This window comes from Setaria viridis, chromosome 6, assembly GCF_005286985.2.
Source record: "Setaria viridis chromosome 6, Setaria_viridis_v4.0, whole genome shotgun sequence".
In the NCBI taxonomy this organism is placed as follows: Eukaryota; Viridiplantae; Streptophyta; class Magnoliopsida; order Poales; family Poaceae; genus Setaria; species Setaria viridis.
Window position 1 is genome coordinate 35,767,237 of NC_048268.2, and position 24,611 is coordinate 35,791,847.

At 43.4% G+C, this 24,611-nt stretch overlaps 4 protein-coding genes across 5 annotated transcripts; 2 read left to right on the forward strand and 2 right to left on the reverse strand.

Annotated features, from left to right (window-relative positions):
- Nucleotides 1–2,965: 2,965 nt before the first annotated feature.
- LOC117861333 (peptidyl-prolyl cis-trans isomerase CYP71) lies at nt 2,966–8,624 on the reverse strand. Its single transcript, XM_034744873.2, has 14 exons — nt 8,301–8,624; nt 8,129–8,214; nt 7,693–7,781; nt 7,275–7,514; nt 7,062–7,183; nt 6,507–6,582; nt 6,005–6,112; nt 5,746–5,922; nt 5,093–5,310; nt 4,820–4,952; nt 4,463–4,686; nt 3,816–3,969; nt 3,618–3,720; nt 2,966–3,388 (listed from the first exon to the last, which is right to left on the reverse strand). The coding sequence occupies exons 1-13, from the start codon at nt 8,534–8,536 to the stop codon at nt 3,637–3,639; spliced, it is 1,947 nt and encodes a 648-aa protein (XP_034600764.1). The 5' UTR covers nt 8,537–8,624; the 3' UTR covers nt 2,966–3,388; nt 3,618–3,636.
- Nucleotides 8,625–10,660: 2,036 nt separating this feature from the next.
- On the forward strand, nt 10,661–12,059 carry LOC117861991 (uncharacterized). Its single transcript, XM_034745498.2, has one exon. It carries the CDS (start codon nt 10,991–10,993, stop codon nt 11,900–11,902), a length of 912 nt encoding a protein of 303 aa, XP_034601389.1. The 5' UTR covers nt 10,661–10,990; the 3' UTR covers nt 11,903–12,059.
- Nucleotides 12,060–12,074: 15 nt separating this feature from the next.
- Nucleotides 12,075–15,637, reverse strand: LOC117861562 (uncharacterized). The gene is made up of 6 exons (XM_034745133.2): nt 15,214–15,637; nt 14,423–14,535; nt 14,204–14,339; nt 14,044–14,111; nt 13,154–13,240; nt 12,075–12,388 (listed from the first exon to the last, which is right to left on the reverse strand). The coding sequence occupies exons 1-6, from the start codon at nt 15,572–15,574 to the stop codon at nt 12,311–12,313; spliced, it is 843 nt and encodes a 280-aa protein (XP_034601024.1). The 5' UTR covers nt 15,575–15,637; the 3' UTR covers nt 12,075–12,310.
- Nucleotides 15,638–16,914: 1,277 nt separating this feature from the next.
- LOC117861560 (uncharacterized) lies at nt 16,915–23,587 on the forward strand. 2 transcript variants are annotated; one of them, XM_034745130.2, is made up of 9 exons: nt 16,915–17,308; nt 19,113–19,538; nt 19,674–19,811; nt 19,890–19,993; nt 20,064–20,285; nt 20,618–21,112; nt 22,241–22,665; nt 23,051–23,144; nt 23,241–23,587. In XM_034745130.2, the coding sequence occupies exons 1-9, from the start codon at nt 17,120–17,122 to the stop codon at nt 23,356–23,358; spliced, it is 2,211 nt and encodes a 736-aa protein (XP_034601021.1). In that variant the 5' UTR covers nt 16,915–17,119; the 3' UTR covers nt 23,359–23,587. The 2 variants fall into 2 exon arrangements, with proteins under 2 accessions (XP_034601021.1, XP_034601022.1); XM_034745131.2 differs by lacking the exon at nt 16,915–17,308 and having other exon boundaries at nt 19,356–19,542.
- Nucleotides 23,588–24,611: the final 1,024 nt, after the last annotated feature.

The following is a 24,611-nucleotide window of genomic DNA, read 5'->3' on the forward strand; positions in this document are numbered from 1 at the left end:
AAAACTTGTCAACATTGTCGCTCCATGTGTTGAGGAAGTTCATCGTGGAAGTGAGCTTCAATTGGCTTGACTGTAGGGCCTTTACTTCGGAGATCAGCAGGTCGAGTTTCTCCTCTGCCGTCATCATCCTGAAGGTCAGCGTAGGTGTCCGTGCCTTCTTTCCCGCGTTGTCGATGTTGCGGTAGCGGCGGAGGCGGCGGTGGTGGTGGTGGTGTTGGGGATCTAGATGTTAGGATGGTGGCGGCGGCGATGGTGGTGGTGTTGAGGATCTATCTAGATGCTGGGATGGTGGCGCTGGTGGTAGTTGTGGATTGATTTGGTGGTGAATTGGGTGAATATGTGTTTGGAGAAGGCACTAGGGTCGATCTCCGGTGAGGACAAGTTCACCACATATGGGGTTACAGGATCCGAAACGAATTGGAAGAAAATTTTTCTCTAATTCGCCTCCAATCACATATCACTCTGGTAGGGCTCAGGTCATGCAATCGGAACCAAGCTCTGATACCAGATGTCACGGACCTGGGTAAAGGGAAGGTGGTGGCTGACGTCACGTCCGGTGGTGAGGTCAGCGCCGCCACCTCAAGCAGGTTCCAGAGGAAGGAGAAGGAAAAGTATTTTAAGTTTCTTGTTCGTTGTTGTCCTTCGCTCTTAGAGTCGGCGTACATAACATCACGACTCATGGGCCGGCAGTGATACAAGGCCGAAGGACCATTCTGGCGTGCAAGCCACTACTTACTATTATACGACCTCAGGCCCATATTATAGTAGCTCATAACACTAAGTCAATTTTTCTCCCTTGGCTTACTACCGCAGTGATGCACTGATGCTGCTGCAACATCGATCACTCCCAATCGTCAAAAGGTAGAAGATTAACCGGTGAAGAAAACATACAGTTAGAAATGCACAAACCCATGGGGTCGAGAACAATCTAGAACTTTCCGTTGTTTGAATTCGAACTGCACAAGCTAAGCTAACCAACGACGAGGAGTAAGTGCCACGAATTGCTTACGAGTACACGCCACATAGGATGGGAACGCGAACGACCCAGATGCGATGCCTCCGCCAACCGCCCTAGTCCAGGTTCGCGGCATTATACATGCATGATGACACACAGGCCCCATAAACAAGCCGGCCAGCACCCTGCTGACAGAGACGACCCAAAGTCCAAAGATTCCTCCTCGCCTATCTGTTTACATTACATCTGCTGATGAGTTGCATGCTGACGGACAAAGACCAGGTCAGCATCCAAGACTAGCTGGTCAATGTATACGAAGAAGAAAGGCCAGGCTTGGCTCGCCCACGGCTGTCGCCTGTCAGTACCACGGATAGGTGCGGCTCGTCGTCAAACAGGAGTCGCCCACCCGGCAACTCTTCATGGGTACTAAACTCCAAGCGCCACCGAACAATGGTTCAAAACAGCGGAGGACAACGAAGCGCAGTCTATTTGATTTGCTATGTCAGACACAGACGGCTAAAAGGACAACTTATACAGTGAAAAACGAAGATTAAGTGTATATTTATCTTTGTAGTCATTTGGTGCTCAATTAAGAGAATGCATGATATTAAATTACGTCATATAGTCTTTTAGAAAAACATAAATAAAATATATATTAATATCAATAGGTACTCGAATACATGATATAATATATAATACAGTAAAGTTGCAATACCATTACAACGTAGGTCTAATTTTGGTTTTGTCCATAACGCTGCACATGAGCTCAACTAAATCCTTCTTCAGTTGTTTATATTGTACTATTAACATGTATAAATAAGTTTAATAAAATAGCCAAACAAGTGCTATATTTTTACTGTTGTTATTTGTGTGGCACCGTGGTTATCCTATAGCTAAGTGTGCTTGAGATTACAGGATAACTTTATATGCGCTAACCATTTCTTACATTTAGTTTAATGCCCTAATCAAACTTTAGTGCAGCCTGACATCCTTATCATTTCTTTTACCATCTTATTTCCCAGCGTGATGACCAAAAGCTGGGTCCACAGGCCAGCCCCTTAACCCATCTCCCTCCCCTAAACCCACGCACGCACGGCACAACTCTCCTTCTCCTTCCTCTGCTACCTACAGATCATGGCGCCTCCTAATCCGCCACCAAGGATGGAGGATCTCGCCACCAGCCACCTCGCTCCTAGTCTCCCACTCCTACGAGGTGTTTGAATAGAGGTGCTAAACTCAGGTCACATCGAATGTTCGGATGCTAATTAGGAGGACTAAACATGAGCTAATTATAAAATTAATTGTACAGATGGAGTCTAATTCGCGAGATGAATTTATTAAGGCAATTAATCCATCATTAACAAATGGTTATTGTAGCACCACATTATCAAATCATATACTAATTAGGTTTAATAGATTCATCTCGCGAATTAGACTTCATCTGTACAATTAGTTTTGTAATTAGATTATGTTTAATACTTTTAATTAGTATCAAACATCCGATGTGATAGGTGTTAAAATTTAGTAGGCACCCTTAGCGTCCTTGCTACCCTCGCTCTATCCACGAAGTTCCCCCTCCGATTTGACCCCTGATGTTTCCTATTTTAACGACCTAGCTTCTGTGCTCCTCCGCCCTTCAGCCATGATCCACACGGCCGCACCCATGCTTCTGTGCTCCTCCTGCCGTAGACGAACGAGGCGACGGCAAGCTTCCCTTTCTATCTGCTGTACGTGTTAAAAGTTCATCTGGCTGGCAAAAGGATAAAAAAGAAGGCATCGCAAAGTCTGACTCGAGTAAACAATAAGATTACGTGCCCAGACCCACACGGCCGCACCCATGCTTTCGCGCGTCGGCGTTGTACTCCACAGATGTCTCTCTCGTACCGTTAAACTGGTATACATCACATTTTGTATAGGATCCGTCAAAAAAGAGACCCCCGGATAGCAACTCTCCTGGCAGGAAAAGAAACGCAAATTAAAAAAAAAAGAACAGGTCTACTCAAACAGGGCTGACTAAAAGTTTTCATACCAAAATTTTCTTTAGTAATAGTACAACGATAGAGACGTTCCAGCAACTCTGAAACGTACATGATTATACACTGGACACATCATACAATTGCCACAAATTAAACAGCTAGCTCCACGGTTTTTTTCCATTTCACCCAGCAAGATTAATTCCATGTTACAAAGGTATAAACCCTCTGCCCCATGATTCAGGACTCAAAGCTAACTGAAGTTCTCGGACAACACCAGAGATATCATCAATCCTGAAAACTGCATGGTTCATAGTTCCCAATAAGACCAAGTCTTTAGCCGTGCTCATTTCACCAAAGCATACAGAAGTTCTTGTAAAACGCGAGCACCTTCTCTTCAGCGGGTCACCAAAGTCCAACAAAGGAACTAAGCAGGTAGTTCAGGCACAATGTCCCAACCCTGCACCGGGCGCAAGAATTAGTTAGACAATGACAACAAGGACGGCCTATAAAATACACTGAAAAGCCCATGGTCATAACCCAAAGGAAAGAAGCAAAAACAAAGACATATCCAACTAAAAAGAACCAACGAATGTATCAGGGTCCAACAGACCAGCCTTGTTCATAATTATAAGCTCAACCACCAATTTTCTGTAGAATTATTACAGGACAGGACAAGAGACACTGACCTACTGACCCGGCAGAAGCTTATGTCTTGGGAACTGTAACATTTAAGATCTTTACATCTTGATATGGTTTGTCATTCTTGTCAGTCTTCACCTTCTCAATTTGCTTCAATCACAAACCATAAAGTTAGGATGAAAAAACAACAGAAATGAAGAGAGATAATTCAGCCACTAAAATGAAGTTGCAAAAGTTAACAATACCTGGACTACATCCATCCCTTTCACAACTCTACCAAACACTGTGTGCTTGTTATCTAGCCATGGAGTGGCCACAGTGGTGATAAAGAATTGGGAACCATTGGTATTAGGTCCCGCATTGGCCATGGAAAGTGTAAAAGGCCTGTCATGCCTCAAGCTGCATGAAAAATGCCAGAGATGTCACTACACTAGAAGGAATATGAGGTGCCTCACATGTCATGTGACCTCACTTAAAAAACAACGACTAGTGTTATACTGTTATCCTTATCCTTATAAGCACACCAGAAACTAACACCACTCAAAAATATAAGTAGTTAACGAATGTTGCATTCCGCTGTCAAACATTCCACTAATATTTTTTTTCAGCCATAGAGGTTGGCCACATGAAAATGGTAAACAGAACATGATGAAATATATCTTGTTGCATCTATCTAAAACAAAATACTGCAATAAAATATGGGGACAATGTTGGAGAAACTAGAAAGCAAAGAATATATGTGTTCTGGATAAATAGAGGGTGGAAAAAAAGAGAGGAAATTTCGTGGCTAAAGAACTTATAGAGCCCCTAATTGACTACACAGTATATTAAGCTGCAGAGCAAATACTCCTACTTGCACGTCTATGGGAAAATCGACACAGAACTAAAATACCTTTTGTGAAATTCATCTTCGAATTCACTGCCCCAGATAGATTGCCCGCCAGTGCCGTCCCCCAAAGGATCCCCAGTCTGAATCATGAATCCTTTGATTACACGATGAAATATAAGATTGTCATAATATCCATTCCGGCAATGGGTAGTGAAGTTCTCCACAGTTTTTGGACACTCTTCTGGATATAGTCTCAAGTGAATGTCACCCATTGAAGTATGCATCACCTGAGATATGGCGTAAGGCACCATGGGTTAACAAATCAAACAAGGAAATCAAGTCCCTCACAGGTCACAAGAAAAGTAATTTTGAGAAAACAATTCAGATACCAAAGTTCCATTGAGCGAAGGAGTAACATACCAAATTATCAGGCAATGATGTCGTGGCAGTTTTTCCTAAATCTGATACAGCCAAAAGCTCTTCTGGTGGTGGTTTTTCATTGAACACATCTCTACCCTTAGTTGCATCTTCAGGCTCCTCAGGTTCCCTACGACTGGTACAATAAAAGAATACAAAGGCAGCACCATGTTACGCAAAAACAACAGATTGAACAAATTTTTGAAGAGGAATTCACCATGCAAAACCATAAAACCAGCCAATGAAAAACCCTCCAGAGATGATTGAATGGCATACCTAAAGAGATATATCCGATGCTTTTTGAAAGCGCAGCATAACAGCGTGGGGTCTGATAAGGGTTCCTTAGTATCATTGACATTGGCTGCTACTGAAGGAATTTTTCTAACCTTCTTGTTGCCTTTGTCACCTTGGTATAGAGCAATTTTCAGAAACCTCTCATTGTTCTCTACCTTACCCAGGATGCGTGAAACTTTATTTGTGTGCAAATTTACAATCTGGACAACATGTATGACAATGTTAATAGATTTTACAGAAAAGATCGCAGAAAAAAAATTAATAACATTATGATCCATATACGCATTCAGCAGAAAGTACAGAATGACCTATTGTCCATTTATGCAATCAGTAACTCAAACAGGGGAAATATGGAAGAGCCCCAGCTTGCCAAAAGGAACCAAGACACTAAATGACTTATTTTCTGTTTGCCTGACCTCAGTGCCATGATCTCTTAGTAAAACCATAGAGTTTAAGTATCACTCGGCTCATATAAGATGTAAACCCATAAGAACAAGGAAATCCTTAACATCTCACAGCATCAAAGAATCTCCAACAGAAATACCGATCTTAAAAAATGTAAAAGAACACAAATAATATTGAAGTATACAAACCATATAAAGGAAAACACGGGAAAGAAAGGAAGTATGGCATACCTTTATGCCCAAAAGGGTAGCATAAATAAGAAAGTTGCTGCTCTCATCAAAGACAGCATTAGGTTGTGGAACATTTTCTGTTTTCTCTATTTCCTTCTCCACAGCCATTCGTCGCCCAAAATCAATAGCGTCAAGGTGATACAATGGGACATCACTTCTTTGAAGATCTTGTGCCACCTATGACAATATTCAGTTGAAAGTAAGAATACAATATGATAACATTTGCTCTGCAAATATTTGCCAGGAGGAAGCTTCTTACCTCTAGGGACTCATCATATACACGTCTTAGTTTTCCAGTTTTGAACCAAAATACCCGGATCCTACGATCAGGGGATGTGACAGCAAATTGACTGCCATCGTTGCTCACCTGAACAGCACCAGATCATTTAGCAGAGTTACTCAATGCACGGTCTGAAGGATAATATTGTCCATCAGACCATAATTTCCTTAAAGCATCAAATTTGACAACACACTATGCACTGTTTATTGTATCTAATGATTTACGGTAATGCCATTTCTTCAGCTAATTATATATAGTTCAGTACGATGTACCAAGTTTACAAATTCAGATAGCTGTGTCGTCTAACTGTGGTGTCACTAAAAGAAAAAGGGAAAGCATGCTGCATAGCAATACAATTTTTGCGGGAATAACCTTATTCTGCTCCAAGGCATTCAACACCAATCATTGACGCCCAATATTATGCCTAGTCTAAGAATGAAGAAACAAGATATTAAAACCATACTAGAAATAAAGAAAGTACCTCGATGGCAGAAACACTTGTCTTGCATTTTGCAATTTCAAATAGATTTGTATCTGATTTCACACGAAACCTCACTCTGCAGAAAACAAGCAGATATACCAATTATTTTAAAGTCCAAGTTAGATCCAACCCAAAAACATCTAGGTAGCTTATTATATCACACAACGAATTGATTTGAACAGGATTAAAGCTGACACATTAATTTTGGTATTTCTTCCTCTCTTTTTTTTGAACACTGATCTAAGCTTTATACATCATGAAGTTCTTCCTGCGCATCAAGCAAGGAAGCCTGGGTTGGAATCGATCCACACAACCCAGGTGAGACCCAGGTTGGTATCACACGGCTATTTCTTCAGCAGTTGCATCTAAACATTAATGAGATTTCACTGTGATGAACAATATTTACATGGTTCCAATTATGAAGTTTTCCTCGGTAAGTTTTCCTCGGTAGTGAAACATGGAAACATATGCTCAAGCTCGTATCGGTTCTTCAGGAGAACTATGTATGATGGACTACATGAAGTTGAAAATAACTGTGAATAAGCAACAGCATACTCTTGTTCTGGGAACTCGAGGGTAGATGGAGACCAGTAGTCCAAAAGCCCTTTGGCATCAGCAGATATCACAACATTATGGACATGGTTATATTTCATTACTTTGACAGGGCAACCATGAATCTGCAGATAACGAAGAAGCTCATACAGTTAGTGTCCTCCTGTCAATCAACAGAAATTATGCAAACAAAAAAGGAAGGCAAGAACAGAATACCTCTTTGGAGATGATTGGGTCGTTTGAACCAGAATGGGTATCATATATGTGAACAAAAGGCGTATTTCGGTCACTAACGGCAAGTTTTGGTTTGACATCCCCCTCTCGATGAACCCACTCAACAGCCCCAGGAACAAATGGGAGACGCATCATGAACATCATGTCATAGTTTACAACATCGTATATCTTCACAGACCGATCGCTGGATATCGTGCAGCAAAGCAATCCATCAAGGCTCACCTGCATTACTGAATCACGCTATAATTTGCAGTTGTTCATACTACCACTAGCACAGGTAGGAGCAAAGACTAAGTGTAGCAACTAGCAATCCAAATAATACTTTATACGTCATATGATAAGTAACATGAATGAAACAACTCTGAATCGAGAAAATGAACATAAGAATGTGCGCACTCACAGCTAAGCCTTCGATGGGACTGAGATGAGACCGAAAATGCTTAGCGAATTCAATCCCAGCAGGTTTCTTCTTCCAAAACTTGAGGTGCCCTAAAACAAAAGAAAAGCATAGATTAAGCTCCAATCTATGAGACAGAAGCAAAAACTGTTCCAGATAAGCTCAATAAAATGTATTTCCCCATAGATCTAATAAATCTAAGCAATTAAATAGTGCTGTTCACTGACTCTAGCAGTGGCACTCCACAGAAACTAAGCTCTAAATTCGAATCCACAGCAATCACAGTATAGAATAGCTCTCCACTTGCACATATCATTCAGACAATTTCAACAATAGCATAGGTGGCAACGAGCTAATTCAACTAGTACCAGAAAATACTATAACACAGGAACTAAGATATGATACTCAGATACTGAGACGAGAGTGCAAGAGAGATCACCATCTGCGCTCCCAGTGATAAAGAAGTCAGCAGGAGAGACAGCGACGTGGGTGACGACGTCCCGGTGCATATAGCTCTTCTCGTACCTGCAAAACCCAGCAATATATATCGTCAGGAACCACGGGTCCGAAACCCTGAACCCAAACGGCGAGGGAAGGAGGGAAAAACGCACATGGCGGCGGAGGGGAGGGCGTCGAGGAAGGCCTGCTCGAACTGGAGCGGGCGCTTCTGGCGTTGCTTCGCGGGCGCCGGGCCCGGGCCTATCATCTCCTCCTCCTCCCCCAGCCCGACGCTGGGGGTGGTGGCCGCGCCATTGCCGAGATCCCGCTTGCTCTCGTGCGTGCCACCGTCGTCGAGCGTCGTCGTCGTTATGGTGGAGTGCGCCGTCGTCTCGCTCTCCGACGCCATCGCGGGTCGAGCTCCGCTAGGGTTCTGGGGATTTCAGGGGAGGGACTGCGCGAGCTTGACGAACGTGGAGGAGCGATTCGTGATGGGTGGGGAAGATGCGGGGGCTTCCTGGCAAGACGGCTGCGCCCGCCGCCTCCGCGCCTCGATCTCGGCCGCCTCTTCGCGATCCGGCGGTCACCGTGGCTCCCCAGATTTGGATCGCGGAGAATAATCGCGATCCAAATTTGGGAGGGGTGTTGCTGGAAGGGAGTTCGTACGCAAAACAACAGCGGGCTGTTCGCTGAAGAGGCGGCATTTTGTGGTGGAAAAGCCCATTGGGCCCAACCACCACTCTTAGAGAGAGAAGATCCCAAAAAACAAAAATGTATGGTTCGCATCCAACCGCAAAACCAGAAATCTTTAACCACCCGAGGGCTTGGTTGGCTCTCTCGTGATAAAATTTAGCACATGTCATATTCGATGTTGGATACTAATTAGGAGTATTAAATATAAGCTGATTACGAAACTAATTGCACAGATGGAGTCTAATTCGCGAGACGAATCTATTATGCCTAGTTAGTCCATAACTTGACAATGTGGTGCTACAGTAACTATTTGCTAATGATGGATTAAATAACCTTAATAGATTCGTCTCGCGAATTAGCCTAAGAGTTCTGCAATTAGTTTTATAATTAGCTCATGTCTAGTCCTCCTAATTAGCATCCGAACATCCGATGTGACACGGCTAAAGTTTAGCACCTGTATCCAAATACTCACTAACTCTCAAAATCGTTCATATTTGGCCATCGGACGGTTTTGGTGGGTAGATTTGCTGACGTGAACGCCACATAGCGGTAGGGCACACTTGTCGGCCCTCTTCTCTCCTCGTTAGCAGCTCCGGAGCCGGCGGCGGCCACCTCGAGTTCCTAGAGCGCTCTGCGCTGCCCTGCCCGCGCCGAACTCCCCCACCGCGCCTACCCCTGCCTGCCGCCAGCCTCCCGCGCTTGCCCCGACCCCGCGGCGCCCTCCCTGCACTGCCTTCCCCTCCCCAGCGCCTCCCATGTCCGCCGCCGGTCTCCTCCTGCGCCGGAGAGCGCCGCGGGGGGCGACGCCGCCGCAATGGCGCCCCAACCGGCACAAGCCGGTCCATTGCCGGCGGCACGAGCACTCGAAGCACTAGGGATGATGCGGCGGCGAGCCTGGCATCGGACCCGGCTTTGCATCAGGAGAGAAGAGAGAGAAGAAAGAGAGAGAGGAGGGAGGAGGGCTGATAAGTGGGCTCTACCGTCACGTGGGTCCATGTCAGCGAAACCTTCCACAAAACCACCGATGACTAAATACAGTTTTAAGAGTTGGGTGGCTAAATTTTTTTGATTTTGTGGTTGGGTGGTCAAAATCAAGACGCCAGGTGGAATTCAGCCTAAAAAAATGAAACTTCCAGAGAGAAGAGATTAGCACCGTGGATTCCAACGATGCTTAGCACACGAACAGCTCGAATGAACGTGCACGTGTCGAGGTCTCGATGACAAGCGTATCCCATCCATCATCCGTCACTCAGATCACCCGCATCTTCCATGTCGCCGCTGGATTAGGCACACAGCTCCGTTCGAGCTTCGCAAATCACGCTGTAGCGTCTGATTTGGTCGACCAGTATCTTCCATGCCAGCCAAACGCCCAAACACACATTGGCTGACAATAATTAAACGATTATAAAAGACGTGGCTTGGTTAGGAGTTAGGGCGTCAGGCATACCAGGCCGGAATATGATACGGTCCCTCTGTCACTTGCCAGCATGCCATCGTGCCAAAAAAAAAAGAAGAAGAAGCTCGTAGCTAGCTAGCCAATTAGCCATGGCCGACGGGCTGCTACATGACAGTTGACAGCTGCGAATAATTTCGGTCAAATTGCCTAACAATTTTTTGCTCCTAACAAAATTCATTTGGTTCTTTAGTCTAGAATACGCGGACGTTAATTAGGAGAAATAAACATGAACTAATTATAAAACTAATTAGAGGCTAATTCACGATACGAATCTATTAAGCCTAATTAATCCATCATTAGCACATGTTTACCGTAGCATCATATTGTCAAATCATGAACTAATTAGATTTAATAGATTCGTCTCGCAAATTAGTCTCGATCTTTACAATTAATTTTATAATTAATTTATACTTAATACTTCTAAAATTAATTAGGAGGTCCTGACCAACCAAACCCCCTCTTATTTGACCAGACGGACCTGCAGATACCTGCAGTGGGTTTTTGCCGTTAATTAAAATCGTTTGACCGCCACCTCACCTGCAACTGCAAGCTCAGCCAACGGCACGCTCCCCCAATTAAAATGTCGCCCGATTCTCCTCCTCCTCCTCGCCTTCATTCGCTCGCGGCATTCCTTCTTGCCGGAGCAGCGGAGCCTCGTCGCGGCAAGATCCGCGGCCGCTGCGGCGTCGGATCGCTTCGTTGCGGCGGCAAGCAATGAGGGAGCTGTCCTGCTTCGGCGACGGATCCGTCAGCGTCGCGGCGGCGGCCGCCTCCGTCTCGGGCCGCGGCGCGCTCGACCGGTCGCTGCAGGCGGCGACCACCAGCGTGTACAGGGCGGTTCTGTCCACGGGCAAGGAGATGCTCGTTCGGGTCACGTGGACGCGCAGCGCCGCGGGAGCGCCCGGCGTGGCCGTGGCCTTCGACGACGGCGGCGGCTCGGCGCCGGCGGCGAGGAGGAGCGGCCAGGTGCTGCTGCAGAAGAGGCGGGGGAGCCGGTCGCTGGTGACAGGCGCCGGCACGGCCGTCGGCGTGCACTGGGACATCGCGGAGGCCAAGTACGCCTCGGGCCCGTCCCCGGAGCCGGAGCGCGACTACGGCCTCGCCGTCGTGGCCGATGCCGAGCTCGCGCTCCTCCTCGGCGCGGGCGGCGCGGCGCGCGAGGTCGCCCGCCACCTCGGCGCCGCAGTCCCGCACGCGCACGGCGGCGCGGTCCTCGTCAGCCGGCGGGAGCAGCTGCGCGGCGCGGCGGCGGCGCACGTGACGCGGTGCAGGTTCCGGGAGGGCGGGGAGGAGCACGAGGTGGCCGTGCACGCCTGCAGGGGCGGCGACGGGGAGCTGCGGGTCAGCATCGACGGGGAGAAGGTGGCGGAGGTGCGGCGGGTGGGCTGGGGATTCCGGGGCAACCGCGCCGCCGTGCTGCCCGACGGGGAGGTCGTCGACGTCATGTGGGACGTGCACGACTGGTGGTTCGGCGGCCGGGGAGGCGGAGGCGCCGGCACGGGGGCGCAGTTCATGGTCAAGGCCAGGGCGGAGAAGGAGGGCAGGCTGTGGATGGCGGACGAGACGGCGGCGAGAGGCCAGTCGCCCGGTGGTTTCTTCTTGCACGTGCAGTGCTACCGCCGGTGACCGGCGCCCACTGTCAAACCTGTGTTGGGGGTGAATTGGTCTACTCCTTTTGATGAATTGGTGATCAAAAGATACAGTGCGACACTGGATGTACTGTACAGAAAGTCACTGCAAAAGTCAAACAAAGAAAAAAATGTTCTTACAGTTCTACGCAAAATTGGTATGTTTCAAATGGGCATAAGAATGTTGGCTCTTCAGATTGTTTCTGATTATCTGGGTGGAAAAACGAGTCATGATGAGTACGTTTTTGTATATCACAAGTCATATACAGGATTATGATCATCACAATGCTAACAGATCCAAGTCCCATCCAAAGACCTGGGTCCATGATCAATGTTCCATATTACTCCAGCAGTCCAGCAGCACATATATGCTGCAGCCTTAGCCTGCAGATGTAAACATCCAAGGTCATCCAGAAATGTTGGCATTGTCTGCCACGATGCTATCAAGCAGCGACTCGCATGCATCTTCCAATAAATCCAAGACCTGAAAGCATTGCCCCAGGATCACTTGTTAGAAAATGGAAACATATCAAACACAAATGTTATTTTCAAGTAGCTCTTGTGGAAGCACAGTCAGCTATTTTGAAGACATAATGCATGACTATAGCTAGGACAGTAAATTGGTTATCACATCCAACTATCCAGGGGGGGCTGAGTACGAGGATATATCAGACTTCATGAATTGGTGCTTCAGCATCATCTTGTCAGCAGGAACAAATCCTAGCTTTTTTATTTCCTGTGGTTAGTTAATGTAATATAGTTTATTACTGCATCATAGGCTGCTCAAGCTATGATGAGGCGGCAGCCATGCTGTGTACTTGCCTAGACATGATTTTTTTTTCCCTCTTTGTATTAGAAGAAGATTATCCGCATAAGTTACTTTGCAGGTATGAACATATTCCAAAAGTGAAAGCTGACATGTAATAATTACTATAGAAAAGCCACCTAAAGTTCAGGAGATGTTTACAGTTAACACTTGATGCACAGATATTGGCAGAGCTTATGCATATCTCTGTTCATCAATCAGTCACTAGGCAAGCTTGAAATCATAAATGGAAAGTATAAATCAAGGTATCCACTATCCAGTTTCATGCTAAGCTATTTTAGTAAGACAGCAACGGAAAGGAAGTGGTTATGCAGAGGGACCACAACATTCATACTCATTGTCCCCTGGGACAATCACAGCTCATAAGGTCGAAAATATAGTTGCAAACTTGCTACTGAGGAGCAAGCACTTCATGCTACTAACCTTTTCAAATCCCTGAGGACCTCCATAATAAGGATCTGGGACCTCAGACTCAGTATGTCGTTTGCAATAGGAGCACATCAGCTTAACCTAATAAATATACAAGTAACAATTGCATAGGTGTGAGCTTTCAAGAATGAATAAGCATTTAACAAAAATATTATGTCATTACATACCTTACATAGATAACAGAAAATATTAAAAGTTCGATCAATAACTTCCCTACAGCTTTGTACAAAGACTAGCGGCAAGAACAAAAGAATAGGTATCAAGCAGAGATGGAAGGTGTGCTCTTTTACATAGTTAAGTAAATAACTGATAAACATGTTCGCCCGTTGCACTTTGCAGACATTGTTAACAAGATAAGCCCCTAAAACAAAATAAAAATCACATCAAGCAATGTGATCTAGTGAGTGCCTATGCCGTAGAAAATTAAGCAAGTTTACCTTGCTAAAATGGCACAAGCTAAAGAAATTTCGGAAACATCAAGAGCCAATAGGGTAATTCGTAGGGACATAAATGAAACGTTGTGTGGCCTTTCACCTATTGTAATGTTTAAATATATGAAATATGCACCATACCAGTGTACAGAAAGTAAAATAGGTGCAGTTTAATAGTTCATGGTGATATTTGGCCACCCCCAATAGTTCTCATGGCTCACTTTTGTTTCTACTATAAAGGGAAGGGGTGAAAACTAAGCATATGGCTGAAACATTAGACCTGGCCTGTGAATGGTGTTCGTATGTGTGTTGTACACTTCAGTGGGACATATATAGAAATACTAGAAGGGAAGAGAATGTGTCTTCAAAATTGAAATGTACACACAAATGTATTTAGAATGAATACTAGTTTGCGAAATTGAGAGATGTTGAGCTTAATATCTATGCACTAACCTTGTTGGGTGCACTGTCAGGGAGGGGCTCCTTGTGTCTCCATCTCTCAAATGAGTTCAATATATCTTCTGCATATTGTTTAAAAGAAATGCATCAAGAAGCACACATAAAAAAAAATCCAGAGATACTGAAACACAAGTAACAGGGCCTGAGAGAGAACCATAGTTCTGCCTGTCCATTGCAAGGATAAGATCGAAGTCACGGAAATCTGAGGGTTTGATAGGTCTGGATATTGAGGTCACCTCAATCCCCCGCTTCTTTGAAGCAGATCTCATCCTCGAGTCTGCCTTGTTACCCTGAATTCACAGAATACCTCATCAGTGATGGCATTACCAAACTGAGTGATTGTATAATGAGTAAGGTAAATGCAGGGTACCACCTCATGATATCCAATGGTACCAGCAGAGTCTATGTGAAACTTGGAGTCAAGCCCACGCTTGCTTACGAGGTTCCGGAACACAGCCTCAGCTGCAGGACTCCGGCAAATGTTCCCTGTACACATAGTTTACATCAAGCTCTGAAGAGAGACAAATACATATGTATCAATATCTCAGGCACCTTCGCACTGTAACACACAGTCAGAGATAAGGCAGTGCGATGAGATTACCCACTATTGAACAAACACCTAAGCATGTGCAAAAAGCAATGCATGATCATAGACATTGTGAAAAGCAGGCAATACATTGCAAGTGCATGGGAACAAGTACGGAGCACCTTAATTCATACAGTTCGTGCAGTGATACATACAGCGCTTACATAGTTGAACAATCACTACACACAAGTGCTAAGCATCACAATGCTCGAACCAAGTCATCTGAAATTTTCAAACATGTAGCAGGGAAATGAAACAAAGGTTTGTTAAATTGCATTTCCAACTAGCTAAAATTTCCTAATCATGCGGCAGATAAGTTATAAGTATTTCTAACTTGTACCTTCATTGGGATCTACGATGGTAAGACAAGCTGACAAGCGAGCATAGGTACAGAAACCAATACTACCCATAGGATGAGCATCCAGGAACGCAGCTAATAGACTACTCGAAACATCAACGGGTAAGTTCAATCCGCACGCACGCGGGGGCACTCGAGGATTGGCACTCGAATCGGTTCACGCGCACGCACGGGCACGGAGATGGGGGGTGCACAGAGACTACGGTTTCAGGGGACTGACCGAGGCACACGAAAAGGACGGCGAAGGGCTTCGCCTCAGCCGCCGACGCCGCGTCCGCCGTGCTCGCCTCCGCAGCCATCCCCTCCGCCGCCGTCGCCGCCGCTGCGAATCGGAGGCGAGGGTTTCGCGCCTGGTGGGGACTGGCGACTAGCGGTGCGGCGCGGCAGCCGTGGCCGAGAAGACGACGGGTGGCTGCAAGTGGTGGGACAAGTGGAGAGGGAGCAGCAACGCGGCAACACCTGCTGCTTAACGGGTCTCCTCGCGTTGTCGGGTTCGGAGCCACTGAGGAGGCCGCAGCGGCGAAGGTGGTGGAGCTGCTCGCCGCCGCCGCCGCGAGTGTGGGTGCGACGGCTCGAGGCATTGCCGGCGGCGCCGTGGCGAGGCCTCGAGGGGCGGCTGCGAGGATGAGCAAGGATTCGTGAGGCCCGCGAGCGAGTGGCTCCCGCGGGCTCTAGCTGTCGGGCGGCACCGCAGCCGCAGAGACAAAGCGCCCGGACCCGGATCGGTTTCCCTTTTTTTATTTTCGTTGCATTTTATTTTCCGGTTTAAATTCTTGTTTAAATTGAATCCTAAAAGTACTCTCTATTTTCAAACATATGATATTTAAAATAAGTTAATTAAAAATATTGTATATTTAAAACCAAAAGTATATAGCTAAGAGCATTTCATCATAATACTAATGATCATAATATTAATCGTAGTGGTTTCCTTTTTTATTTCCTTTGCATTTTATTTCCCGGTTTAAATTCTTGTTTAAATTGAATCTAAAAGTACTCTCTATTTTCAAATATATGATATTTAAAAAAAGTTAATTAAAAATATTGTATATTTAAAACTGAAAGTATATAGCTAAGAGCATTTCATCATAATACTAATGATCATAATATTAATCATAGTGCAATTATTTGGTTTATATTTTGACACTTTAGTCCTAACCATGTAATCCAGTTACATAGGCTTATGATCGAACCTATATCAGATAAATGTGACATCATTTTAATAGGATTCATCAACAGTTATGTCTGTATTTAATAAACCTTATAGATGTAAAATATCAAAATATAGATGTAAAGGCATCAGCATGTTAAGTAAGCAGTGTCAAACTATATAGACGTAAAGCGAGATGTTTAATAATCAAACTAAACTAGAAACAAAGATTCACAGTGTACCGTCTACATCCATTGCTCCAACTTCAGCATAATTGTATGACGATGCAAAATCTTTCTAACCAAAAAGAGAATCATCGGAAAACCAAGTGAGCATATGACCTTGGTTTTGGTCCTGTAAATGAATTAAGCAATGGAAATCATTGCTGTTATCTCTAACTCTGGTAGAAATTATACTTAAAATATGCCTTTAAGTTTAAATTAATCACCACTTGAATTATGACGATGCACATTGCGTATAATCTGAAGAGCAAACGAATGCTAATGCATATTCGGTACAAATGTCACAAGCGAGAAGTTACCTAAAAAAACATGAGTAAGAGGTACGGGTGTATTTCGGGAAAAAACAATTGTAACATAAGTAAGAGATACATGCTTAATATATTTATTTAAGTATAAAATTGATAATAGAAATATTTTTATAATAAAAATATATTTATACAATAGTATTGGCAAAAAATAACAGCACATATAATTACATAGACTTTGATCTCGTTTGACATTGAGGTGTGATCATTACACAAAGAAACTTCCTAACTAATACTGTGAGCATTTGACTGGTCCTCTGCTCATCCGGCTCCCCCCCGACGCGACGCACCCGCCATCCGGCGAACTACAGCGCGCCGGCGGGCGGCGGACGGGCGGGGGGCGCGCATCAGGAGCGCGTGTGGGGAGGGGCCAGCGTCGCTCCTCTAATCGATGCTGTCCACCCAGGACACAAGCCCCAAGGTACAGCGGTGATGACCGTTGAGCGATGCAGGATCTGGTGGCCGCGCCAGGAGCTGCGGCTCGAGCAGGGGCCCGGTTCGGCAAGGCTCGTCCTGTTCGGTTGGTTATTCACCGGCGCCGGCTCTCTCGACATCGTCGTCTCCGCGGCTGTCCCCCAGGATCAGATCCTGCGTTATTTTGCCACACCCGACGCACTGCAGGTCAGTATCGATATCATTTCTGATTCAGAGTTGTGTGCAGATGATGTGTTGTCAGGTTAAACCTAGTTTAACATAGTTACTTGATCTACTGGGTAATTTTTGGTTGAGGCATGAACTCGTATTTAGTAATCTATGTGCCAAATGCAGTGTTGTGAGGTTCCATTGTAAGATATTAGTGGAAGACTGGAAGGTGAGGCAGTTTTTATTGGAATCTCTAGGAAGATTTTAGTAATACTGATTTTATCCAATCTAAAGTATTAAATGTAATGTAATTGAAGAAGTTACAAAGCGCGGTTAAAAGATTAGGTTTACAGAGGAAATTATTGACTGGCCGTCGCGTCATTGAGATGCCCAGTTCAGTTTACTTAGGTTCTTGAATGATTTACTCGTTTCTCTCTCTCTCTCCAATATAGAAGTGGACCTATTGTAAATATAAGGGGCAAAATCTGACATCTATATGTAAATGTGCACCCTAGAGGAGTTTTCTTGCACTTTCTAAAAGGCACCCACCTTCTTTAAAGGAACAAAGTGGGACGGCGTTTTCTGTCCATGTTTTCTCCAATCTCCATTTTAGCTTGTTCGCGTTCAGCCAACTCCAAAAGCCAGAGGGAAATGATCACACTCATGTTAATTTAATGGAATTGATTTGTTTGCATAATTCCATTATTTTAGTGCACTTATGTTCGGAAAGGCTTTACACCCTTTGCTTTTGTCATTTTAGTTCTCCAAGGCTGGAGTTGGAAACATTTAAAACTTTAAGATGGCCTTTTAAACACCTCACTGTGCAGAAGAGAAGATAGCTGTTCTTTAAGCAAGTAGCAATAAACTGCTTTTGCTGGAACACATTTTGTAATCCTCGAATTTTCTTTCTACTTTCGCGTCGTCCCACCCTTTTTTTTTGAATTTTCCCACTCAGTTGCATAGGTGCTAGTTGCCATTTGGCTGCTCTTAGTTTCCAATATAGGTGGGGTAGTTGGGCCAGGCGACTGGCTGCACGATTCAGTGGTCAATTGTGTGTCTTGGACTCTTGGTGACTGACCGAGCAAGATCAATTCGTCAATATCACCTCCACTGGTGACATTAGAGGCATGGGAAGAGAGAGAGAGGGAAGGTGGAATGATGTTGGTGACGGAAGCTGGAAGAGAGTAGTTGTGCTGGTGAATGGTAGTTTACTTTGTCAGTGTTGGATGGGAGCAGGCAAGGTGTTTCTAGGCTTGGTGTTTGCATGCTTAAGTTGCTCCCGGAGCCAAGTGGGCCTGCCTACTTGTTGTGTCCTAGTCATGTTCTTTCCCTTTCCTTCTACATCGCCTCCTTCACTCTTCTTCTGATCTGTTCTCACTTTCCTTCTTCCCCTCCTCTGGTCCTCGATCTCCTTTGATCCTCCTCCACGAACTCCGGTGGGGTGATGCCTAGGTGGTGCTTAGCGCATTTTTTTAATAGACCTACCTTTTCCCTGCATTCTAACTGTATTACTTTGTGTTGAGTTGTCTAAGATTTTGTTTTAAGGCCCATCTTATCAACTGCAGAGGTTGCTTTGCTATGCAGAAAGATCTGCCTTGTAGGTTGTTTAAGTCAGGATGTCCTTTTCCCTTCTTAGGGAACTCAAATAATCTACTGACAAAATTATGTGATCTTTATCTGTTTACCACTTTGATTTCACAACTTGAATGTTTTATTCATTTATTTATTTTGCTTATGTACTGATGTAGCTGCTAAAAAATTCTCCAAAAAAATGTAGTGCATGTTTATCTTAGTTGGTTATATTGTTCATAACCTCTTTTCTCAATGTTGTTTCTCATGTTAGACCATCGTTCTTTCCTCAAATAAAAAGATGCCAGTGAGCCTGCAAGAATCTGCTACATTTACCATTCTTGGGGATTGTGGTCGACATCTCCCTGGAGAGTTAGAAGAATACTGCTGTACTGAACAACTGCCCTTGGACACCCAATTTGTTCAGAGACAACATTTTGGCACAAGCAGAAACAATGTTACGATTGGATCAGTTGGGAATGGGGATCAGCATCCAAGTTACGATCATAGAAGATGGGGATGTGATTGTTGTGTGTTAGATGGTTTTCTGGATGCTTGCAGAAAGTCTGCAGTCAAAGAGGGTAGCTGGGTGCACTTCTTTTGCAAGTCTGGAAAGAGCTTTAAGAGCAACCTAAATCAAGTTCCAGTTTTTTGCCATTTGTATTCTGATGGCCAACAGGTTGACATCAATCATTGCCACGTATGTAAGTCAAGGCTATGTTTATGATATCCTTATATTAACTATTTTTTAAACCCTCTTGTACTTAACCCTCTTCAGTTATTGTCCCATTTATTCTAAAAAACTAATGAGATATTTTATTCAATTTATTTTTAGGTCATATTATATGAGGTTCCAACCTTTGGCAGAAACCATTTTTCACTGGGAGTGGATGCACCTCGTAAGTTAAAGGCTTCTTTCAAAAAGCCAAATTGGATAAATGATCTCCAAAAGCAACCATCATTTCTTGATTTGGTATGTGCATGGGTGAACTTGCATGATATTACTTTCTTCATTAATAAGTCTGCTAAGTCGCTTCACATTTGTTTGAAGGATTCAATTATTTTGGCGCTCAATTGTTCAAATGCAGCTAGGCTGCCAGTTACTCAGGAATGCTCAACCAGCAGCTCTGGGGCTTATTTCGCCTTTGCATCTGTGTAAGCAGTTTGTTTGACTTCTACGTTCTGCTGCTTTCGCCTGCTCTTATCTTGCTACTTGCTTTTTCAGATATGATGTCTTAGTTCAAGTGACATGGCACTGCATGGGAATATTTTTGGCTTCAGCATCAACTATCCTCTACATTATGATTCTAATGTTCCGAAAATGTTTAAGCCATATGTTCCAGTACTTGATGTTACACAAGGTTTTCAAACATTCGTGGAATAACATTCATCTTCGCAGTTGTCAAATTCTTCACTGGCCAATTGTCCTCTGGGATACCTCCCTAAGGTAAACTTATAATGGCTATGTAGCTTCTTAATCTGCACAGTAACTTAGTCGCTGTTTTAATTTGTTTTGTCATATTGGCAATTTGGCATATTAATTGGAGCTATCCTTCTGAGTTAACTGTACCAGGGAGATGACATAGTCCTTGCATGTTTTTTTAATGCTAAGGGAACTGCTGCACTTCCATTTTGTTGATCCATGTAACCTTTATACCAAGAATCTTTGTAGTTTGTTAATATTCAAGTGCAGATTTCACTCACTACCTACTAGTTAACATATGCTTAAGTGCAGATTATCAAAAATACTAAGCTTCACTCTCGTTATCCTTGGCTCAGCTCCACTGTGAACGTTGAATATGCACACAAAGCTGCAATTCGGAAGCATGCTTTGTGGTCAAGTATCGCTGTGGATCTCCTGATGGGTTTTGTCCTTGGAGCAGCATTTTTATTACATACAGAGACTATTTGTAGTTGTACTATTGATCTTGTTCACCACATGACAGACGCAATCTTGCGATCTGGTTGTGTGTGGCTGATGGGTGTTCCAGCTGGCTTTAAGCTGAATACAGAGTTAGCAGAGCTTTTAGGCATGATTTCTCTGAATGCAGTTCAAATTTACTCTACCCTTTGGTTCTTCGTGGGAGGCTACCTGAGGCATATAATTCGAGGCATTGCACTTTCTGGAATTATTTTAGGTCTGACAGCTCCAGTTTCATTCTTTATTGACATTATCCAGCTTGCTACGTTGCATGTTACCATGCTTCACTGGTTAATATCATCAATATATTCAAGACAGATTCAGACGGTTGCATCCTTGTGGCGTCTTTTCAGGTAAGTGGTTACTAAACTGCAACCTATTTTTAAATCTGAATGAGTGATACATGTTGATTACGTGCTAAATATTAGCCTTAAAAAAAGTATTCTATCTAGTTTTGCTTTGAGAAAAATATCTTTTTGTTGACTTGTACAAATAGGTCATATCAGCTGGATCTTTGTCTATTTGAATTTTGGAGGCTGTCTGATTGTATTATTTTATTGATTACTGAAACATATGCTATTTTTAGGGGTTAGAATACACTGAATTTTTTCGCTTGAACCCTTAACATGACACAAAGCTGGACTAGTTTGGGCAACAAAAAAGTTCAGAGTAAGGGAGCTGCCAAGTTATTGTGTGCATGGAAGAGTGAAGGTAGAGTTGCACAGCCTTGAAGAAAATCCTAATCATCCAATGTAAAAGGAAAGAAACCCTAGCTAAATCACTTTCCTAACCTATGAGACAGTTTCTACAAAACTAGGAACTGACCTACCTAAGTTGGTGGGAGGTCTGGTACACACCCCTACGACCCTGTTTAAGTCCTGTCCAACTCGAATTTGGGTCCGATGTCTTCTTGTTTGCATCGTATAGTTCCTCCTAGGTTGGCCGAGCTTTTTTTTAGTTTATACAAAGCTGTTCTTTAATAAAAGCTATTCAAGTTCTTTAGTTTTCACAAACTATTTCAGATAGTGCAAACACATGCTGATACAAAAAAAAATGCAAGATCTTTTATGTGAATTGTAGTTGTAGGTTCTTGTAACCATTGCTACTTTTACAGCAACAGTTTTGTTTCTGTTAACTGTATTAAAGTATTGTCACTGGATATTAGAAATAAAACATTCTCACTGTAAATTACAAATTCTTCGTCAGAGTTATGTCAGAAATTACATGTTTGATTATGATTAGTTTTTACTTTTCTCTACCTCTTAATGAGTGTAAAAGCATACCATAAAACATCAACTAAAAGATTTGGAATATTATTTCTTTCTCATCATTTTGGTTACTTGTTATTATTCAATGGCACTTCATTTAATATGATAAATATTGTTACAATAGCAACTTAGATACTGAAATACTTGTTTCTCCATCAGATTTTTTCATACTTATCTCGTAAGTTTGCTAATCATTTGCTTATGCCATAACAGAGGGCGCAAATGGAATCCTCTTAGGCAGAGGTTAGATAGCTATGACTACACAGTTGAACAGCATGTGGTTGGTTCCTTGCTATTTACACCAGTCCTACTTCTTATACCTACAACTTCTGTATTCTATGTATTCTTCTCTATCTTGACAACAACGGTTATCTGGGTGTGCGTGATGCTGGAAATTGTAATCGCTGTAATCCAGTCTACTCCATATGCTGAGTTAACTCTATGGGTGACAAGGAGGCAAAGATTTCCTGCTGGAGTATTTTTCCTTCATGTGCCATCATCAAGCGGATGTACTTTTGAAGATGATGACCTATCAGCCCATCCAGTCAGAGGTTTCAATGAAAGGAAAACAAAGGATACTGTTGATGAACAATCCGAATCATTAGTTTCAGAACTTGATTGCAACTATGCCACTCTTGGTAAACTGTTTCTCTTGACTTTTGCTTAGACCTTTCTTAGTTGAACTGTTGGTGCATTATTACTTTTTTAGATATCGAATTTTACGATAACATCAGGAGCAACATGTCTGTAGCATTCTACATGGCAAGTTTCCATTATGGAATCATATATATTAAGAGAGGTAGTTAACAACAAAGTGAAGTCCAAATTTAAATAGCTTCCCCCACTTTTGAATGCATTATATTTTTGCAGACTAGCTCCATGTTCTTATCACAAAAATGTGCTTGCTGTTGTCAATATAATGTCTCTGTGCATCTGTTTTGAAGAACTAGACCTGCTTCTGTGTAGACTGCAGCTGCTTCTGTGTTGTTTCACTTGGTCTAACATAAAGGATGCTACGTGCAGTTCAAGTAATCGGATCAAATTATGAGAGGGTTTTCAACAGGACTGGTTTCTCCTTCTGCAAACAATTGGCATATGGGATCCTTAGTGGTGAAAGGTAGCAAAATCTGTCAGTTTGATTCCCCCCCCCCCCCCCCCCCCCCCCCCCACATTTGATGGCATTCATTGTAAATTCCTATGTTTCTTTGTTCAGGGTGCCTTCATCACTGCATCTGCAGCCGTCTCCTTCATTTCCTTGGATGAACATTGGTATTACAGAATACTGGATGCATTGCCGTGATTCTGTCCTTTCTTGTGCACCTAAGAGGTGATGGAATGAAGAGTTTTGCACTAATTGCCTGACCCAGTGACAGATTCCCGTTTTTATTGCCTAACTCAGCAGCATGATTTAGATCCTGTACCTAGATCTGTAGAAATACATGACCAAGTTTTGGTGTCCCATCTTTTATGCAATACTTGCATAGCAAAAATGTATAACGTTTTACAGCAAGGCACTGATTTTTTATCTTTATATGAAGCTTAGGTTGTCATTTTCTACAATGATGCCTCACTCTGGGTTATGTCTTGCATAGTTGCATATTACTCAGCTTCCACTGGAACTTTGATGCATGCATCAGCTTCTATACGACCATAGCTGGCACATTTGAGCTGATCCATGTTTTCATATGATTCAGCGATATGTTCATCTTTTTGTCATAATTTTTTATTTGCAATTTGGATTTGCATACAGATTCCACCAGTGGATGATATATTCACACAAAAAAGATCTTGATGAATGCATATGAACGAACCTAAGATTCTTCTCTGCTTTCATGGTTTCAATAATTGTTTTGTAGTCGCAGTTGATTGTTTTTGAGGCGGGGCTGTTTCTACAGTTTTGGCATAAATCATGGTGTTGGTACTTAGCGCTAGCTGTGCTTTTATGAAAAAAAAAGAGAAAGGAATCCCCGCTGGACTGACGCTTATGCTCTGCTGCAAAGATGCATGCCTCCAGGGCTGGGAGTTTGGACTGTTGATGTAGAAGCGCGAGGTCCCTTCGAGAGGCTCTTACCGTATCAGCATTTGAAATTTGGACTATTGCACTTTGAATCATTAGCTTGTACAGAAGTTGAATGAACAGGTTGTTTAATTCAAGTTTAAATGAGTGATAGTGAATGCGTAGTGTAAGATGTATAATTTTGTTAAACATTTTGGAATGCTAATGATGTATTTGCATTAAAACACACATCTTTACACAAAATCATGTGCTAGCTCCTCGACAGCATTCTGCCAGAAGGAAAGCTAAACTATAAAGAGTAACAAAGAAGGCAAAAATAAAACGGAGAGGGGTCAATGGGAACAGAAAATTTGAGGGGAACTCCTGCCTCTTCTTCCCCGCGAGTGGAGCAATGGCCTCTGCACTAGAGATGAGCAAGAGAGCAACAGGATATTTCACAGAGAAAAAAGCATATTCCCTGCGTTGTTGATAGCAATTCACGTTTCTACCAACGACAGCACAACACCTAAACCACCATGCTCAACAGTTAGACTTGTACAACTCAGCCACGTCAGCATCTTCACCGTA

Coding starts and splice junctions, on each gene's coding strand:
- LOC117861991 (XM_034745498.2), top strand. CDS start 10,991: ATGAGGGAGCTGTCCTGCTTCGGCGACGGATCCGTCAGCGTCGCGGCG.
- LOC117861333 (XM_034744873.2), bottom strand. CDS start 8,536: ATGGCGTCGGAGAGCGAGACGACGGCGCACTCCACCATAACGACGACG. Junction 4,687..4,819: donor CATCATTGCCTGATAATTTG/GTATGTTACTCC, acceptor GCCATATCTCAG/GTGATGCATACTTCAATGGG. Junction 3,970..4,462: donor GAAGATGAATTTCACAAAAG/GTATTTTAGTTC, acceptor TTTTTCATGCAG/CTTGAGGCATGACAGGCCTT.
- LOC117861562 (XM_034745133.2), bottom strand. CDS start 15,574: ATGCCTCGAGCCGTCGCACCCACACTCGCGGCGGCGGCGGCGAGCAGC. Junction 14,340..14,422: donor GTACCATTGGATATCATGAG/GTGGTACCCTGC, acceptor CTGTGAATTCAG/GGTAACAAGGCAGACTCGAG. Junction 13,241..14,043: donor CTGACAGTGCACCCAACAAG/GTTAGTGCATAG, acceptor TATATTTATTAG/GTTAAGCTGATGTGCTCCTA.
- LOC117861560 (XM_034745130.2), top strand. CDS start 17,120: ATGACCGTTGAGCGATGCAGGATCTGGTGGCCGCGCCAGGAGCTGCGG. Junction 19,812..19,889: donor AACCATCATTTCTTGATTTG/GTATGTGCATGG, acceptor ATTTGTTTGAAG/GATTCAATTATTTTGGCGCT. Junction 21,113..22,240: donor TCCTTGTGGCGTCTTTTCAG/GTAAGTGGTTAC, acceptor ATGCCATAACAG/AGGGCGCAAATGGAATCCTC.